Source organism: Dreissena polymorpha, chromosome 2 (genome assembly GCF_020536995.1).
Source record: "Dreissena polymorpha isolate Duluth1 chromosome 2, UMN_Dpol_1.0, whole genome shotgun sequence".
Classification (NCBI taxonomy): Eukaryota; Metazoa; Mollusca; class Bivalvia; order Myida; family Dreissenidae; genus Dreissena; species Dreissena polymorpha.
In genome coordinates, this window is record NC_068356.1 from 123,358,945 (window position 1) to 123,379,225 (window position 20,281).

Here is a 20,281-nt window from a genome sequence, read left to right on the forward strand (position 1 = left end):
TTATTGTTGTACATCCACTGGCACAGATACCAAGCAAATCGCATCACCCCTGAATGGCTTCTTATTGTTGTACATTCACCGGCACATATACCAAGCAAATCACATCACTCCTGAATAGCTACTTATTAACCACTGGCATCCACAGGCACATAAAGTAAGCAAATCACATCACTACTTAATTGGAAACTAACTGATTAGCAATCACCGACACAGATACCAAGTTAATCATATCACTCCAGAATGGACATTAACTGATTGACATCCACTGGCACAGATACATGTACTAAGCAAATCACATCACAACAGAACTGAAACTAACTGATTAACAACATTTGACACAAATTCCACCCAAATCACATCTCTCTTGAATGGCAACTTACTGATCAACATCCATAAGCACACTTACAAATCAAATCTCATCACATCAGAATGGAAGCCAACTGATTCACGGTTTATTTTCAGAGTTTCCTAAAAATTCATGTCTTTCCAGAAAAGTACTTAGTTGACCAACGAATTCACATCTCACCTCAGAAACAAATTCAGTATTGGTAAATACCATAATATCAACCAAATTGCTGTTAAGTTTTTTTAATTTATATATCATAACTGTTATGTTTAACTCTTTATGAAGTTGTATACAATAAACTAGGTACTAGGTAATTTTGAGAGAAGTATACAAAGATTTCAGGTATAAGCAATTTAACAATTACACAACTTAATATTCAATAAATAATTATATAAAACAGAGAAACAACTTCTTTGTTTAAAAAAAAATCTATTCATTCAACGTTTCGGTCAATTTAGACCTTCATCAGGAGTAAACATGTTGTTATTAAATAAAGGAAATGACGTCACAATCACATGACGTCAATTGCAACAACGTCAAAGTGTTACATTCTATTTGGCGTTAAAATTAACATATAATCAAAATAATATACAACATAATTATAAAAAGCATACAGTTCATATATGTAGATGTTATCTAATTAACTAGATTATTAAAGTAGGATCAGTTATGATACAAAATTACTGGAAAAATGCAGTTTAAATGCGAAAATGTTGAATGACCCAGTAAAAACTACCTTAAAACTAGAAAATTAGAAGAGAACTTTAGAATTTATACCTAGGGGAGCTATAGTTCCTAGGTAATGCATCCAAGAACATTCTTTTAATAGGCGTTTCCAGTTATTTTGTATTTGTTCAATAGGAACAAAAGAAAAATCATCAATGCTATGTCCAGCCGAATTAAAATCTTCTGAGACATTAGTTAAACAGTCGGGAAAATGTTTAATGTCAAATTTATGGCTATTCATTCTTTGACTACATTTTTGATTAGTTTGACCAACATATTGTTTTAGACATTTTTTACACGTTATCAAGTAAATAACACTTGATGAAGCACAATTTAAATTATTCTTAATAGTAAATTGTTTACCCAATGTAGAGCTGGTAAAACCATTTGTTTCTGTAATATAATTACAATGTGTGCATCGTTTTCTGTTGCACTTGATAACTGAATGGATTTTTCTATTTTTATTATTATTAAGATTTGTATGTACTAAGATATCCTGTAAGTTTCTGGGTCTTTTGAACGCCACTAATGGCTTATGACTATATACTTGTTTCACACTCTCATTAAGAGATAACTTAAGCAGATTCCAGTAGTTGTTAAGAATTTTCCCAATGTTGGGCAGTGAAGGGTTGTAAGTACATACAAATGGGATAATTTTCATATTAGCTGACTTTTTAACACTAACTTCTAGTGCATCTTCCATAGATAGCATGTACGCTTTTTTAGCGCTTTGTCTATTACCTCTTTTGGATAATTACGTGCAAGAAAAATATCATTGAGATGAGTCAGTTTTTTGTATAGGTATCATTATTAGAAGTGATCCTTCTATAACGTTTAGCCTGTGAAAATGAAATATTAGCTTTACAAGACATAAGATGGCATGAAGAATATTCAATATATTGATGACAATTAGTATTCTTTTCATGAACTGATGTATGAATGCAACCATTTTCATCCTTAGAAATATTAACATCTAAAAAAACAGCACTTTCCTTAGAAAAATTGTATGTAAATTTAATTGTTTGATGAAAACTATTAATTTCTCTGAGGAAATTTATAAGCTCTTTTTCGGAATGGTTCCAAATCATGAAAATGTCATCAAGAAATCTTAGCCATATAACAGGCTTAAACTGGCAATTTTTTAAGAAATTTTCTTCAAATTGACCCATAAATAAAGATGCATAACTTGGTGCCATTTTTGTACCCATGGCAGTGCCTAAGACTTGCAAATAATCAACATCATTAAATTGAAAATGATTTTTGGTTAAAACTAGTTTTATAAGTTCTGATACTGAAGTAATAAAGATTCAGATTTATTTTTTTTTCGTAAAAAATGGTTACATGCTTTTATACCATCATCATGAGGGATATTACTGTAAAGTGAAGATACATCTAATGTAACTAAGTACGAATCGTTAAGCCTTGCAAACTATGTAATTTCTTAATAAAATCAGAAGTGTCTTTAACATAAGATGGTAAACATTCCATGTAAGGCTTTAAAATTTTGTCAATATGGAATGAAATATTTTCAGTTAAACTATTACAGCCTGATATAATTGGTCTACCTGGAAAGCCTAATGGTAGTTTAGTATCATGCACTTTATGAACTTTAGGTAATAAATAAAAGAGCGATGTACGGCTCTCTTTAGATGGGTAAAGATTTTTAACATCAATTTCTTGGCAATCAATAGTTTTTACGACATACTCTATATCTTTTCGAAACTGTTCATGTGGATTCTCACTAAGTACCTCGTAGTATGTGCTGTTGTTGAGTTGTCGTTGGGCCTCAGCAATGTAATCTTCTCTGTTCATTATTACAATTTTGGATCCTTTGTCAGATTTTTTAATCACAATATTGTCATCTTGGCTTAAAGATTTCAAAGCTACTTAATATTCAAATTTTGATCACTATTACCGTAATAGTTTTATTCTTCTTGTTTTCTAAAACAAGATATTGTACATTAAGAAATTAGACAGAGCTCAAAACAAATTTAGTATGCTCACATCTCTTTGAAATTCATTTCAAATTAAACTAGCTTTTCTGCAATTATGCTTCATAAATTATGGATAAATAAAACAGAATGTTAAATAGCGTTTCAATGCTTATTAAATTGTCAAAAAAGGTAATTATTAATGTTACACATGAAAAAAATAATTTAAGAAAATTAGTAAATATCCAAATTCAGTGCGAAAAAGATCTAAGTGAACAATTTATTCAATATTTGTTACTAGTTTTCATCAATTACAAAACATTATCTGTTCTGGAGGTTTCCAAAATACAATTTTTTGTTGGTATATATATTCCTCAAATATTGATAAAAGTTTCATTTAGATTTTTTCTTAACGCTTAATTCCTGAATGCGAAAGAGCTCTAAGTAGCACTTTACTGCACATAGAACCTTTTCGCACACAAAAATATATTTAATTTCACTTAGAGCTGTAGGACAAATTTCTATTATACTTTTTATTTGATTGCCTGTAACTAAGATATTTTAATACATGATGGACATGGGTGTTGCGATACAAAATATACAAAAAAGTCATTTTGTGAAAAAATGTCAGTTAGAGCCGTCTCGCTTTCACCCCTCAAAATGCTAATTTTCTTGAATAGAAATGTCGACTTATACATATTAGCGATTGGGAAAAGAACTATTAATGGTTATGAATTGTTTTTGTACATGACTAATAATATGCTTTAGGAAATAAAATAAATTGTTGAGGACTATAATTTGAAGTTAAATAGTCGCTGTAAAGTTTTTAAATATTTTTATTAAAATTCAAAGTTAAGCAGGTGAGGCAGACCTACACATACTTCTTTCTAGAATCAGTGGAAATAACTTTCCAAGATCATATTTTCCCACCCTTCATTTTAAATTGCTCTGGTATCTTTAGATATCCAAAATGTATGTCAAGCAAGTATAGCGATGAAATAAAATTGTTTTTTTTTAAATACGTACTTGAAATTTAAACAGCAAACAACTTTATAAACAATTGTTGTTTTTCGTTCTTTAAAACTATTTTAGAAAATACGGCTAATCACATGTTTACTTAGCTTACATTCGCGTTTTTAAAGGTGACGATGTTTTATGTTATATGGGATTTTTTTTATCGAATTCCTTATAAATATCATGTAAGAAGAAGAGTGTGTTTTAAATGTACTATTCTTTTCTTTCGTTAATTACAGACACGTAAGAAACGCCCGTGTTCATCTATTTTCCATTGTAACTTTAAACTACTGACTTTCATTCGCTTCCCTGACCGCTCAATGTTTGCAGAAACTACGTATCTGGTCTTTATTCAATAATAATACCATGTCAAGCCTGGCTAATTTTAAAGAATAGACGTTCCTTAATTCAGATATAAACAAATGCGTTCCATCGTCCTATGATTTCATTTTGTTTCAAGCGGGTATACAAGATCTTAAAATATTTCAAAACGAATACAAAGTTCGTTTACAAAACTAGACAAAAAGTTCAGAACAAGTAGTTCCAGAATATCAAAGAAATAAGCGTCTTGTGCAATAGCAAATAATTCATTTATGAAAGATACGTACACTGATGGAAAATCGACACTTAATTATGGATAATAATTTGGCGGAGTAACAGACATATTACACACTTTTGGGTCCTACAACATGTGCGACTAAATGCGCCGTTTAAGGCGTTCACTGGTCGTTAGGAAGTTCATTTAAGTAAAACAGCGTTTGATTCATTGCACCATTATACAATTATTTATTGGTTTTATAAAATATGTCTCGTATATTTACAAAGTTTGTTTGAAGAATATGACCATTGTAGATACCACGTATGCTTTTCTCTTGATAAAAATTTGTCACAATATCTATGCCGAGTTCTAATATGGTACGTCATATTTGAACGAATTACATCTTGTAATCACCGTGTTACCACTCTAGATGCCACTTGTATTAATCAATCGAGATAAAACTTGGTCAGAATGTTTCTCTTGACAATGCTTTGACGAATCTGTGTCAAAAACAAGGTCTCCGTTTGCATTTCAAATTCAAATTCTTTGAAAAAACATTATTACCATTTTAGAAGCGACATACAATATCGTTTATAATTCACTCGTGATCATAGAAAAAATATTTTTTCACGATTATCGCAATGTTATTTTCTATGATCGCTCGTGAATTAAAATCGATAATCCACCGAATCCAACAAATATCCTCTATGTAAACATTTTTTTTACCGTCATACGGTTTACATATTTGTTTTGAGATGTGATAAAATAAAGTATAGGTTGTTTGGTTTTGAAGGTATAATATTTTTAACCGGTCCACATCTTTTTTGTTCATTAATTATGGTTTGCGACATGACACATTTACATGTCAAGTAGTATATTGAAGTTTGATAATTGTTCATTCCACTTGTTACAGCAATAAATGCGTTTATTAACATGTCTTTATAATTGTAAAATTAACGCCAATTATATTTAGTCGCAATATTCGACTATGATTTCCATATAAAACCGAACAATATTGACATAATCGTATTTTGTTTTATGTCCTCCGTTTTGATTATTTAGTTTGAGAACAGACCGCACACGTGATGAGTTCATTTCCGTCGTACGGTGGACACTTCAGTGCACCGCACACAGCCTTCACAAAATACAGCAAGGCTCCGTTCTGGTCGCCAGAATTGCTCCCTTCTGCAACCGTCGCCTCTGAATCTACGCAAATAAATTCTTTGCTGCCGGCGTGACCATGATACGATGTCATCATGTATCCGTGGTACTCAAGTTTCCATCCTTCGTAGCAAATATTTTTCCCTGGGATCATCATGGTCGGTCCTCTTGATTTACACACTGCACAAGGAACCTCGTTGTTATGGAGATGCGTCCAGATATTTGCCGAATCGGTCTCGTATTCTGAACCATGTATTATACCAACGTTAGATGCCGTTGGACTTCCGTTAGCCCAGATTGGTTCCTTGGATAGACATAGATAGTTCACGCCACTTCCTGTGTGAGTAAAATGGGAACCTGCCACAAATCCGTCATAGATGAACGAAGACCCTGTTGGACACGTATCTTGGCCCCAGCGTGTATACACGGATCCAACTTGATCTTTCACTTCCTCCGTTAGTCGGGTACTGTCTGCAAAACATAGAACGTTATCTTTACATTGCGGGGAATCACGTGATCACAAAAGTACATCGTACGCACAAAATGGCGGAAAAAGCTCTCGCTTAATGACGAAAATCAAGGTATTCTCATATTTTATAGTTTCAAAATAAATGATAACTATGCGCAGAGTACCCGCTTAGTCGCCTTATGTACTCTGGTAATTGTCGTTTTTCTTAGATTTCTGTAGTTTTCTCAAACATTCAGGAACAATAAGCAATGAAAATTGTACATCGTCTGAACATAATTTATTTTGACGTGTTTGCTATTCAAGACGACAAACAACGAAACAAATACAACATTTTTTGGTTGATAACATGCTTAGAGTATTTCGTACAAGGTTTTGCAGATTGTTTAAGCTTTTTTTAGATCTGTGGCGAGGAATTTTTAAAATAGTACATCGTCTGAACTTTTTTTGTTTGAGTACATCGGCTTAACGCATCTGAATTGCTTCTGTTTTTACTTTTAATGCGATGTTTATCATAAAAAAATTGTAATAACATCTGTGATCAGCCAATAACTTTATTTATGACGCTAGTATTCTTTTAATTTTACTACAAAAATTAATAGACAAAGAAATCCTAAATGCCCATCTGTGAATGTGTGTTTATTCAATGTGTTAAAAATTTATTTGCTGTTATATTGTCAACTGTATGCTATCATATTTAAATTTCAGAACTGAGATAAGATTGTAACACACAAGGTCCACGAAGTCTTTGCCAACAGCAAATTGAATCCAGTAACGTTCTACATAGCGATGGGCAAATAAATTAAGCCATCAATATGAAATGGACAAATTACACTGGATTGCTTTTGATTGTTTCATATTGAGAATTAAACATAATGAACGGAATGAAGCAAGCTTCAGTAAGGGCAATTTTATAAATGCACTACCATGACCACGAATATTTGTGCTAAGGTACAGCTGGCTTGGTTTGGACACGTCTCCAGGCACGAATCTCTGTGCAAGTCTTTTCTCTATGGCAAGTTAGAGGGAGGTCGACGCCGAGGCCGTCAGAATAAAAGCTGGATGGATAATGTAAGAGTGGACATCCCTTCCTATGGATGAATTTCATCTAAGCAGCACACAACAGACTACTGGAGGAGGATTTTTGTATTGCTGTCCCTCATGTCCCCCCAACAGCCGAACCGGTCAAGGGATTGATGAGAAAATTATTACCGTGATATGACTTTAATAAATCTTGAGAATGACTGTGATAAAGAATTTTTTTAAACTAACAGTCATATATTTGAATTTGTGAACATGCCAATCTATGTACTGTATATGTGCATAATATTTACCTCTCTGACTATGACGTAACGAATAGGAAGTACTGGACATTTAGTTTAGTGAAAATAAAAATTACATTTGTTTCATAAAGCATATAACGTTAAGTTTCTTATATTTAGCTCACCTGAGCACAAGGTGTTCATGGTGTGCTTTTAGGATCATTTGTCCTTAATGCGTCGTCAACATTTTCCTTGTTTACACTCTAAAGGTAACATTTATTGCTTGATTGTCATGAAAATTGGTATGAAAAGTTGTCCCAATGATATCTTTTTCGTGTTCGAAACTGGGTCACACCAGGTCAAAACCTAGATCACTTGGTCAAAGTAAAGACAACGATTGTTAGCACTAGAATCCACATTTATCGTTCAATCTTCTTGAAACTTCGTCAAAACGTATGTCTTAATGATATATCAGCTTTCTTTGAAAATGGTTCTGGTTCGTTGAAAAAGATGGCCTCCAGGGGGGGGGGGGGGGCATATTTGCTCACATGGCTATAGTAAAACCTTTTAAATACTCGAGAAGTCACATTTATACTTCAATCTTCATGAAACTTTGTCCGAACATTTGTTGTTATGATACCTCGGCTGAATTCGAAAATTATAACTGTCCGTTGAAAAACACGGCCACTAGGGAGCGGGGCAGTTAACCTTGTATGGCTATAGCAAAACCTTGTTAACACTATCGTTAATGAAAAAAAACTTCCTGCACTGATGTTGTTCATTGGTACTTGTATCTGACAATGTAGAAAATACTCTAAGCACTAGTTGTAATGCACCACATGCTGAAGTGTACACATGCATAATTTCAACATTTTGCAAGGCTATCAACATCAGTATATTCTGTTATGAAGACATTCATGTACCGGGTATAATATATATAAAATAGATAATAGATATAAAAGTCCTCAAAAAGCTTAAATCCAGTAAATTCCTCTCGAGTATCAAATATACTTGTGTAAAGAGTATTTGCTGTTTTTTGTTATATAAATAACAACCTTTTTTCGAGCATGACTTGTATTTAATTTGATAAATTTAATTTAATAAAATTAAACACTATGTAAACATGTTAAATAATACAGGATTTTGTGTTTTCTGATCATATAACGAAACGTCATTTTGACGAAAAATCGCTTGGCTGATCACAGATGTTATTACAATTTTATTATGATAAACATCGCATTAAAAGTAAAAACAGAAGCAATTCAGATGATATGATAAACTCAAGACAGTTAAGACGATGAACTCAAACAAAAAACGTTCAGACGATGTACTATTTTCCAAATTTCTCGCCACAGATCTAAAAAAGCTTAAACAACGTGCAAAACCTTGTACGAAATATTCTAAGCATGTTATCAACCACAACACGTTGCATTTATTTCGTTGTTTGTCGTCTTGAATGTCAAAATAAAGTATGTCCAGACGATGTACAATTTTCATTGTTTATTGTTCCTGAATGTTTGAGAAAACTACAGAAATCTAAGAAAAACGACAATTACCAGAGTAATTACCAACGTGATTCCCAGCAGTGTTAAAGGTCATTAAAACAAATGTATCCTTAATCAGTGTACGTGTATAATGTATGGTTACTTTAAATAAAGTCCTTTTGCTTTTTGATAATACATTTTATTGTTCGGCACATTATGTCAATAGTGATGTTAGTGACGCCGTTTGTTCTAAAGAGGTAACGAAATGTTTTCCCAAAACGAAACAGCAAACAAAGAACCATCACAATAAGACATGTAAATATTATCGATATATTGTCTTAATTTATTCAAAATAACCACTTATACTTTGTCCTGAAATGTATGTATAAGCACAATTTAAAGCTGTTTTTAAAAAGACAAATAATGTAACCAGCTTAATGTAAATGTCACCGTATCATTATGACGTTGATAACATAAATAACATATTATACGATATCAATATAGTACTTAAATGGTATATTTTACCTATTAGCTGTTTTCACTTACCGTCCAATTTTGCGCATGACTCCGAAACACTGTCAAGTCGTTGCTGTATGCGCTCCACGTTAAATTCCATTCGGACCATCTTTTCAAGGAGTTGTTCCTCGTAATGGAACCGAGAGCACTCTGGTTCCCGATCAGCCCTGCACGCAACCGAGGCTACGTACATAAACACCAAGAAACAAACTGTGCTTGCTACAAACATTTTTAGAATTGAAATCTTCGCGGATTTCTGGGTTATTTATGGGTTTCTTTTATATACAGGAGATACCCCGAAAACACGTATTGGAATCTTCTGTAAATTTATTGCTGAGAAAACACGCCAACAACCATTTGGCAGAGGAATGTACTTTTTATCGTCGTTTCAAAAAATGATTAATGCGGCTGTTGCTGCTATAAATTCCTATGTTCAGAGGCATTTTCGAGATAAAATAATCTCTCGGCGATGTATTTTATTTGGGAATTGCTGATACTGGTTTTTACTTTGTTTCACCAGAAATGTGCAATTCTGTTCGTCTTTCGTTTCTATGTTAACATTTTAAATAGTAAAGCGAAGAATTTAAGTTAATTACTCGTTCCATAATTTTAGCAAATTTAAACCTTACGAGAAATAAAAGATCGAAATATATATAATGTTATAGTTTAAAGTGACAATTGAAAATTCATGTCTGCTGCGCGTTCATAGTTTGTGAAGGGGGGGGGATATGTATCAGGAGGCCGTTTGATAAAAAAATCATAAGTTATATTCGGTAGTACGCTTATCGTAAGTACTATTAACCATTTCATCAAAGATCTCAGCTAAGATGAAGTAAGATTGTTTTTTAACGCTACGATTGGAAAGACCAGTCTTAGCGTTCGTAAACATGGCGACTATAGCAGACGTCGTAAAGCCTAAGGAACTTTTCACAAATGTTTGCAGATATTGGAAATTGTCATTAAATGCTTTATATTGATAAATGTATATATTGGATCTAAAAGGCTCCATTAAAAAAAGAATAAAATTAAAGAAAGAAAAAAAGAACCCTCAACTGGGCAGGAACCACTTGCCCCCTGGAGTAAAAGTCTACCGCTAAGACCATTCGGCGGCCATCCGTGCTCACACAATGAGTGATGTTTTATACTTTATATAAGAAATCCTCGTCGTGTCACAAAATATAACGACACCAACAGAACTCTCCAAATTATTCAATCGTTGCAATGCTTTATAATGTTAAGGTTTTAAAATCGTCAAAAGATGCATAATTATAGTTGATATTTTATTGCATGGTAAATTGTCAGTTTTACTGTTTCCTCACAAATATCATAAGTATCGTACAGTTACCGGCTTTCGCACCCCACCAGCTTTCGAACCTTTTTCTATTTTCCGTTTATCGCGCATGCGCGAGCGTGTACGCGTCATCAATCTGTGTGTACCGATGCGTTTGTTTACAAACCAGACGACCGTAGCTATCGATCGTTAAAATGCGATATAAACAGGTAAATTTTCACAAATTTTGAACAAAAATAACTATTTTTAATATTATTTTTTAAATTTATATATATATATATAAAAGTCAGATACATAATGATTTTACACTTAACACTTTTTGACAGATGACTCACATTATGGTCTGCGTCAAGGGTCACGTGACCATGGTAAATCACATTGCGATAGGTTACACCACAGTAAAGTTAGTGTGAAGTTCAACATAGCTGATCCACTTTGCAAGAATTGACATTAGAGAAACATTTCTTTTTTCTCTCCTCTTTTCTGGTAGCAATTTAATTATGTTTCAGGTGTTTCCACAAAAAAAAGTAACAAAACACAAAGGATACTCACCATCAGCTATGATGAATGCATATAAAATGGTAATGGAAACTGGTGCACCAGTAAAACTGTTGCTAGACAGTACGGTGTACCACATAACACCCTAAGAGATAGAGTGAAGGGCAGAGTAGATCCGCAGACAGTCATGACAGGACAGGGTCCATTATTCTCCACTGAAGAGGAAGCAAAACTTGTCGACCATGTTAAATATATGGCAAACCTTGGGTATGGTTTCACAATAACTGAGGTTGTAGCCAAGGCAAATGACTATGCAGTGTTCTTGAAGAATCGAACCCATGACAACCCATTGTCAGTCAAGTGGTTTCATGGTTTCAGACGACGTTGACCTGAAATAAAGGTAGTAAAACCTAGAGCCCTTAGTCAGTGTAGAGCAAAATCCACAACTGAGCAGGCAGTGTACTCATACTTTGACAATCTAGAAACTGTCATAAAAAATAATGATCTACTTAATAAGCCTGAATGTGTATACAACATTGATGAGAAAGGTATACAGACTGAACACTCTCCCCCATATGTTGTCAGTGGCAAGGCATGTGTCCCGGCCATAACTTAATTAAGGTCAGGAATAACCACTATCATTGGTGGTGGCAATGCACTAGGAACACAGACTCCACCATTTTTTATTTTCAAGGGGCAGCGAATTAATGAAGACTTGTTTTAAGGTTCAACACCTGGCTCTGCTGGCACTATGTTCAAAAGTGGTTGGTCCAATTCTACCATATTCCTTGAGTACTTGGAACGTCATTGTGTACGCTACATTCAAAGGCACAATGCAAGTCAGCCAATCCTATTGATATTTGATGGACACAAGTCGCATATCAATGTTCCTGTACTAGAATGGGCACAAAAGAATAATGTGCTTTTGTTTGTGCTTCCTGCCCATACAAGCAATTGCCTACAACCCTTGGATATTGGATGCTTTGGTACTTACAAAAGATTTACAATAACATGTGTAAAAAATTTGTGAGGGACAACCCATCTTCCAAAATCACTAAAAACAATGTAGCTGCACTGGCTTCAAACGCATATGTCAAAGCACTCTCTAACAGCAATCTAAAGGTGTCTTTTCAAAAAGCTGGCATATATCCTCTCGACAGAACAGCAGTCCCTGTTGACAACTTCAAGCCCTCCGAGCCATATGTCGGTTTAGACCCTACACCTGTCCCAGCTGCTGATCAGTCTGACGTTGACTCATATTTCAAGGCTGCAGAGTCTGTTATCGATAAAAAGAAACAATATAACAAAACATCAATCAATAAAACACTAAGTAGTGTTGTTTCCGGGAAAGAAATTACCCGATCAGACATATGCCAGGAAATTGTCAGCAAAGCACAGTCTCAGCCAGCACCCAAGAAGCGCAAAAACAATTCCAACCTGAAAGTCTGTAAAAGGTCTGTCAGCTCACAAAAACACAAACAATCCTGTTGTTACCCGATTCCAGAACCGGTTCCTGGTCCATCAACCATAAACTTAAACCTTCAGTCAGATTCACATTCAGATGACTCTGACTCTGATATTGCTGACGAGGATAAGTGCTGCGTTTGCAAGCAATTTCAACCTGAAAAACTGAAAAATTGTGTGTCCCTTGTGTTCACTAAATGGGCACAGTGTGACTTCAATGGCTGCAAACATTGGACACATCTCGAATATTGCTGCAAGCAGCGAGTCATTCGGCGTAATGACATATTCATCTGTCCTTGTCATGGCCAATCAAGCACTGAAGAATAATAAAATAATAAAATCAGTATAAACATGATCAGTTTAAGTAGTTAAATGTTTAAAGTTATTAACTGTTTCAAGTTTTATTGTTTTGGGCCAAAAGTTATGAACTATACTGTAATTGTGTACATGGTTCGAAAGCTGGTGCTCTTAGGAGGCGGCCATATTGGATTTTTTGTGACATGGTGGTGGAAACTACCTAGCATATTTCAAAGTTATGAATTGGGATATACATACGTAAATTTATGCAGGTATGTAGCAAACATGATATTTTTTGGAGGTATTGTTTATTTCGTTGTAATTGTAATAAAAACTATTATTGTATTACATCTAATATTAAGGGGTTCGAAAGCCGGTTCGTCCACGCTACAACGAAAATTTGCGAATCTGAAACATTTTTTTTTAATGTTGTTAATTTACCAAAACGTGAAAAGGCCTCTTTAAAAGGATAATAATTTACTTTGATTTGTTTCACTTTTCATCAACGCCAATGTTTTGTTGCTTCTTTTAAACTAAAACTGTTCAGTTAATGACATATATCTCGAATATTTAACGTTGAATTAGTAGGCAGACATTGCATTGTTCGGAAACGATTTTCACACTTATTATCGGTAGTTGCTTTGCGACACAATTTACTGATTTACATTTTTCACATGGAGTTTTGAATTTGATTTCCACCTTTCATAATGTCTGGAATATCTGCCCCATTAAATATTAGTTTTAAACTTAATAAACCCGGGTATTTGCCATGTTCTGTCAACATAAGTTTTCAAAATTGTACATAATATGTACAGCCAAGCAACATTAATCTCAGACTGAGGGTTGGTTTGTACAGTAGTTAGCTCACCCGATTCTCACACAGCTGATCTCAGTCGACCACCAACCGCGATTGGATATGTCAGTAAATAAAATAAGCTGGGCTTTGCAGCAGTGAATTAAAAATGTGTATCACACTTTTGCGAGTCTAGTAATTGTATTGGTAAGGCGTGATGTCTTCTTGTAATGTGCAGCCTCAGTCACTGATAGACCTTATAAACTTCAATACGTTCACCTGACACCTAATGCATTAAACTGTTATGCATTTATATAGTTATTTCCAGTATGAACTCTGCTCAACTTTCATTAAAATTGACACTAAAATAACCCACTGAATTCAATTCATTTAACTCACTTGAAATCAAATCATGCAAGAACATCGGAAAACTTTTTGAAGAAAATCAAGTTTTGAATTTATTATAAATGAAATAAATTTTATGGCGTTAATTTAGTCTAACTTTAATTATTGTTGGCATGCATTTCATTACAAAACAATTACGGCACTGTATGATATATGGTTATATGCACAATTGTCATGGGCAAATGAAATACCAAACAGTGTGCAAATAAGCACCATTTTGACAATGAATGTCTGTTTAATTACTTGCATGCTAACTATTTATAATAGACATAACTCTTTCAGTATTTTTTGGTTATTGAAATTTCCAAATAATTGTCAATCAACATCTGTCATCGATATTTGTGCGATTTCTTATTGCTAGTGAAGCGTCATTGTCATGATCAACTTTGAAACAAACAACTGCATTTTTTTAATGTGCAATAATTTTACTTTGATTTTACATAAAAAGATGACTATTTACAAGTATTATGTTAAAAGATGGAATCATAATTCAACAATTTAAAAAAACACACTATGTTTTGTACATTTAGTTATTATTAGTGTTAAGTATGAGTTAATATTTAAGAAGGTATTGGTGAGGCATCGGTACATTTCAAAAGGTCCCCAAAGCGATTTAATAACGCGTTCGTTGAGAAACTGCATTGTTGAGCCATTATAGATCTTAGTGGAGCCTCATTACAGTTATATTTTCCTAATATTTAACCTCATTGCGATAAAACTAAATCGGAATATTGCTTATCTTGACTTAACGGGGGCGAAGATTAAAACTAGGTCAGTGGAAGTCAAAAGCGGAATTCAAAATCAATGCAACCAGGTCAGACCTTCTACACATGTTTGACTTTGTTTACAGGCGCTCGATGGCAATGACTAAATGATCGACTATCCGTTGTGATGCAATTTTAGTTACCCGTTGTTTATTATAATGCATACACATACTTAATCAATTTAAATTTTCCGACAAAACGTCTTCTTAAAAAAAGATAGTATATGATAGGATATGTATATATTTACTGAAAAGGTAAATCTCTAGCCAATTTCTCAAGCAACTGAAGTTCGTCATTACCCATAATTAAATCGCTGTCACCCCGCTCGCGTATTGAAATGCGCGCGCAGGCCGGGTACCTCGCTCTTTCTCTACAACAACAGCCAATACACACTATGGGCGCCAGATTTATTTTTTTACGCGCTGATTTTTTTCTACAATTTACCATGGCAGACGAAATCAAGTTAAAAAATTGGTAAGGAAAGATTCATGTGTATGCAATTTACAACATATTTCGTTGATTACCCCATTAAGTGAGTGATACAATAGTTACATGGATTTATCACATCGTTTGTGGAAGTCTTTATACAGTTTTCAAGTATTACCAGAATAGATAGATCTTAATCCCGACTTATATAAAATGATAAACTAAGGAATATTTTACTTAGTAGCTACGTTAATGCATACATGATTCTGTTCTAAAATGACCATCTTCTTTCAGTTTTAACAGAACGTATGCATGTACATGCGTGGTTTCCGGCCCATGTACATTCAAATTCAAAGGTTGTTTTGTTTTCAAATGCGTCATTATAAAAATTCATCTAAAACAAAACACAGTATAAATAAAAATGTGTCTTTTAATACAGTCGCGTTAAAATATCTTCACGTATGTTGCGGCTTTGATTATGATCAAACCGACTTATTTGATTCGATCAGACAGTCAGAGGTACAATACATAAATCGTAAGGGCGAACAAGGTTAATCCAGTTCTCATACACGGGGTTTGTGGGACTTAAATATGCAATTGAAGGCAGTACAAATTGCAGGTAAAAACAATTACACAGCCGATCGATTGAGTTGCTGTATTCTTTATACAACAAAGTGGATATTGAATCAAGCGATAGAAGAGATGATATTTAAAACGTAAGGGAAATCTCTGAAAAGAGAACAAAAAGACAACACTATTTTTCAGTTGGTCGTACCATTCAAACGTGTATGCAACAAACGCATGATCACTCAACCGGGACCAATTCTTTGCATACGTTTTTCCACTTTCTCCTCTGATACCAAGAGTTCTGTCTCAAAGGACACAATGTCATTGTCAGATCATTTAATTGCTACACATTGGCAATGCGGTTTGGGTGTCCTCATTTACTCGAACTTCTCATAGCAAACCAATAGCACATCCTGTTTAGGACAATCTATTATGTCAGAAAGGGATCCTTTATCCCAGTGTGAAAACTCTCAACCTGACTGCGTGGCAATTATCATCAAACAGTTTGCAATAAAAGAATGCTCTTCTAATACAAGACAAATAGTGTTACAATCATGAAGGTAAGGGACTAAAAGAGATTTCTCAGATAAATTCAGGAAGTTCTGTAGCTGGTGTGCGGAAAGGAAAATTGATACCTTTTCAATATCTTTGACTGGAACAATTAAGGTTTTAACAGATTTGTCTCATTCAGGACTACAATACAGGACTATTGCTGGCTATAGGTCTATCTTTCGTTTGTTTTACCGCATGTAGATAAAATACCAGTGGGTCAATATTCATTTAGTATTAGACTGCTAAAGGGGTCGCGAGACCTTATGGCAAACATCGATACGCTTCAAAAAGAGATACAAAATTCATGCCTGTATACAGGAACGAGCCCAAAGTGGGCCACTTAACTATTATTGGTTAATTCAACGCGTATCTGTTTGTTCTGTATGACAAATTAAAAACTTACACATATTGTTCGTTACTGCTCCTACTTGAATTTTAAATAGCTAACACTATCAATTTATTTGTGTATATGCTTCTTAATCAAATGAACTTATATTTATACACACATAATCACGAACAGTTTAGAAAGTAAACGTCTTTATAAACGAATGGTGTTTTTCTTTCAATAAAAATATTTTAAAGAATAAAGCTAATCACATTTTCACTAAGCTTACATTCGCGTTTTTTATTTGTGACGATGTTTTATTTTTTTTATTTTCGAATTCCTCATAAATATCTTGTAAGAGATGAGTGTGTTTATAATGCATACTTATGTTCTTTCCTTTGTTACCGATAAGTAAGAAACGCCCATTTTCATATATTTTCATTTGTAACTTTGTAGTACTGACTTTCATTCACTAACGTGACCGCGCAATATTTGCAAAAACTACGTACGTCTGGTTTTTATTCAATATGAATACAATATTAAGCCAAGAAAATATTTCAAGAATACCCGTTTCTTAATTAACATAAAAAATGCGTTGCATCGTCACATGATTGCATTTTATTTTAAGCGGGTATAAAAGATCTCCGAATATTTCAAAACTGATACTAAGTCCATGTATACAAAACTAGAAAAAAAAATCCAAAACAAGTAGTTCCCGAATATCAACTAAATTAGCGCGTTGTGCAACTGTAAATAACTCATGTATGAAAGACATGTACAATGTTGGAAAGTCTCCACTTAACTGTGGATAATGTTTTTGCGGAGTAACAGACACATATCGATTTAAGGATAAAACAACTGTAGAGAACACAAATGCTTTTCTCTTGGTAACACTTTGTCACAATATTAAATCCGAGTTCTAATATGGCACATCATATGTCACCAAGTTACATCTTACAACGTTACAATATAGATGCCACTTGTATAAATCAATCTAGAAACTCGGTCAGAATGTCTCTCTTGACAATATTTGTGTAACCATTCTAGAAGCGACATCAATGACTCAGGCGATCAACAGATTCTACGCAGATTGTGGTTATGTTACAGGAAATATGCGTATATTTTATTAGTGTTATTGTTCCAGGATTTAATAAACATGTACTTATTGCAACTGGAAAAGTGGGAGAATACATTTACACGTATAATTCTGGCAGCGAATGAACGTTATTCCCTTAAAAAATGTTGCATCAATTTTCATGTTTCTGCTCATATTTGGAAAACAAATTTAATATTGATATAAGTGTATTTATCTTTTTGTAATCTCATTACTACATATAATACCGCTGAAAATAAGAAATGTTGATTTTCAGTCTCTGGTAGTCCGTTTTCATTATTGAGGTAGAGCAGACCTCTCATGTACGTTTGAAATATTTGTTTTGCGGTGTGATAAATATAACATTTGTTTGTTAGTTTGTCAAGGTATAATATAATATACTGGTACACATCTTTTTTGTTCTTTCATTATGGTTTACGACATGATACCTTTACAAGTACAATACTGGCGGTTGATAATTGTTCATTCCAATGCACTTGTTACAGCAATACATGTGTTTATTTACATATCTTTATTGTAAAATTGACGACATATTCATTTCGGGGCAATCTCCGATTATGATTTCCATAGTAAAGCAAATAAGAATAATATAATTGTGTTTTGTATTATGTCCTCCGTATTGATTATTTAGTTTGAGAACAGACCGCGCACGTGATGAGTTTATTTCCGTCGTACGGTGGACACTTCAGTGAACCACACACAGCCTTCACAAAATACAGCAAGGCTCCGGTTTGGTCGCCAGAATTGCTTCCTTCTGCAACCGTCGCATCTGAATCTACGCAGATAAATTCTTTGCTGCCGGCGTGAGCGTGATACGATGTCATCAGGTATCCGTGGTACTCAAGTTTCCATCCTTCGTAGCAAATATTTCTTCCTGGGATCATCATAGTCGGGCCTCTGGATCTACACGCTGTACAAGGAACCTCGTTGTCATGGAGATGCGTCCAGATATTTGACGACGAGGTCTCGTATTCTGAACCATGTATTATACCAACGCTTGATGCCGTTGGATTTCCGTTAGCCCATCTTGGTTCCTTGGATAGACATAGATAGTTCACGCCACTTCCTGTGTGAGTATAGTGGGAACCTGCCACAAATCCGTCATAGATGAACGAAGACCCTGTAGGGCAAGAATCACGGCCCCAGTGGATATACACGAATCCAACTTTATCGTTCACTTTATCTGTAAGTTGTATATTGTCTTTAATACAAAACAACATTACGTTAAATGTCATATTTAAGCTTAAATCAGTGTATATCATATGGTTAATTTAAAGATGACCATTTTGTGCTTTCAGATCAACCTTTACTTCGTCATTTTAGTTACGTCCTTTTTGTTCAAAATTGTTAAAGATCGATGTGTTGTAAACAACATAAATAACACCATATATACCACAGAACCGTTTCAATTACACGTGTAAATTTGTCCGATATAATGTTTAAATTAAGTTAAAATCACCACTAAAAAAAGTACTGAGGTTTGTACTGGCATTATTTATAAACTTAATTTAAAAATAATTTTAAATAAATATGATGTTTAAAGTAAAATGACAATAACACCGTATCATAATGACGTTGATAACATGAATAAAATTCATTATATGATGTCGATATAATAGCTATACGAGTACCATTTTACTTATTATTTGTCTTTACATACCGTCCAATTTCCCAACAGACTCCGAAACGCTATCAAGTCTTTGCTGTAGGCGCTCTACGTTAAACTCCATCCTAACCATCTTCTCAAGGAGTTTTTCGTCGTAATGGAACCGGGAGCATTCTGGCTCCCGATCAACCCTGCTCGCCACTGATTGCACGTACAGAAACACCAAGACACAAACTTCGCATCTGACAAACATTTTAAGAATGAAAAGCTTCGTTGTATTATGGGTATCTATTATATGCAGGAGATATCTTCAGTAAATAAGATGTTGGATAACAAATTACAGCTAAAACATTCCAATAACAAGTTGGCAATAAACTATAATTGAATCATTGTTTCAAGGATTCACCATATGGCATTTTCTGATTTAAATCGGAGATTAAATCTGTGTCACGGTCGTCAAAAAACTAGGCCATACAATCAAATCTTTTTAAAAAAATCTAGAGACATTTATGACTTAATCTTGATGTAACTTGGTCGAAAAGTTTATCTTGACTTTATCTGAAACGAGTTTAAATTTGTGTCGCGTGCGTATAAAAACTAGGTCACCAGCAAAACCGTGTTACCGCTTTAGAAGTCACATATTTGACTCAATATTGATGACATTAATCATACATTTAATATTGCCTATATCCAGAAAGTGTTTAAATGTGGGTTAAAGCATGTCCACTACGAGCT

General features: G+C 33.9%; 2 protein-coding genes across 2 annotated transcripts in view; both read right to left on the reverse strand.

The window, feature by feature from the left end:
* The window catches only part of LOC127870425 (short-chain collagen C4-like), a 28,825-nt gene extending 8,897 nt beyond the window's left edge, over positions 1-19,928 (reverse strand). Inside the window, exons 1-2 of the mRNA XM_052413019.1 lie at positions 19,601-19,928; positions 18,904-19,123 (exon numbers count right to left, since the gene is read on the reverse strand). Coding sequence (XP_052268979.1) covers positions 18,904-19,123; positions 19,601-19,799 — 419 coding nt within the window. The 5' untranslated portion in view covers positions 19,800-19,928. The remainder of the gene's footprint in view (positions 1-18,903; positions 19,124-19,600) is intronic.
* Positions 4,775-9,698, reverse strand: LOC127870424 (short-chain collagen C4-like). Its single transcript, XM_052413018.1, has 2 exons — positions 9,475-9,698; positions 4,775-6,187 (listed from the first exon to the last, which is right to left on the reverse strand). The coding sequence occupies exons 1-2, from the start codon at positions 9,671-9,673 to the stop codon at positions 5,610-5,612; spliced, it is 777 nt and encodes a 258-aa protein (XP_052268978.1). The 5' UTR covers positions 9,674-9,698; the 3' UTR covers positions 4,775-5,609.
* Positions 19,929-20,281: the final 353 nt, after the last annotated feature.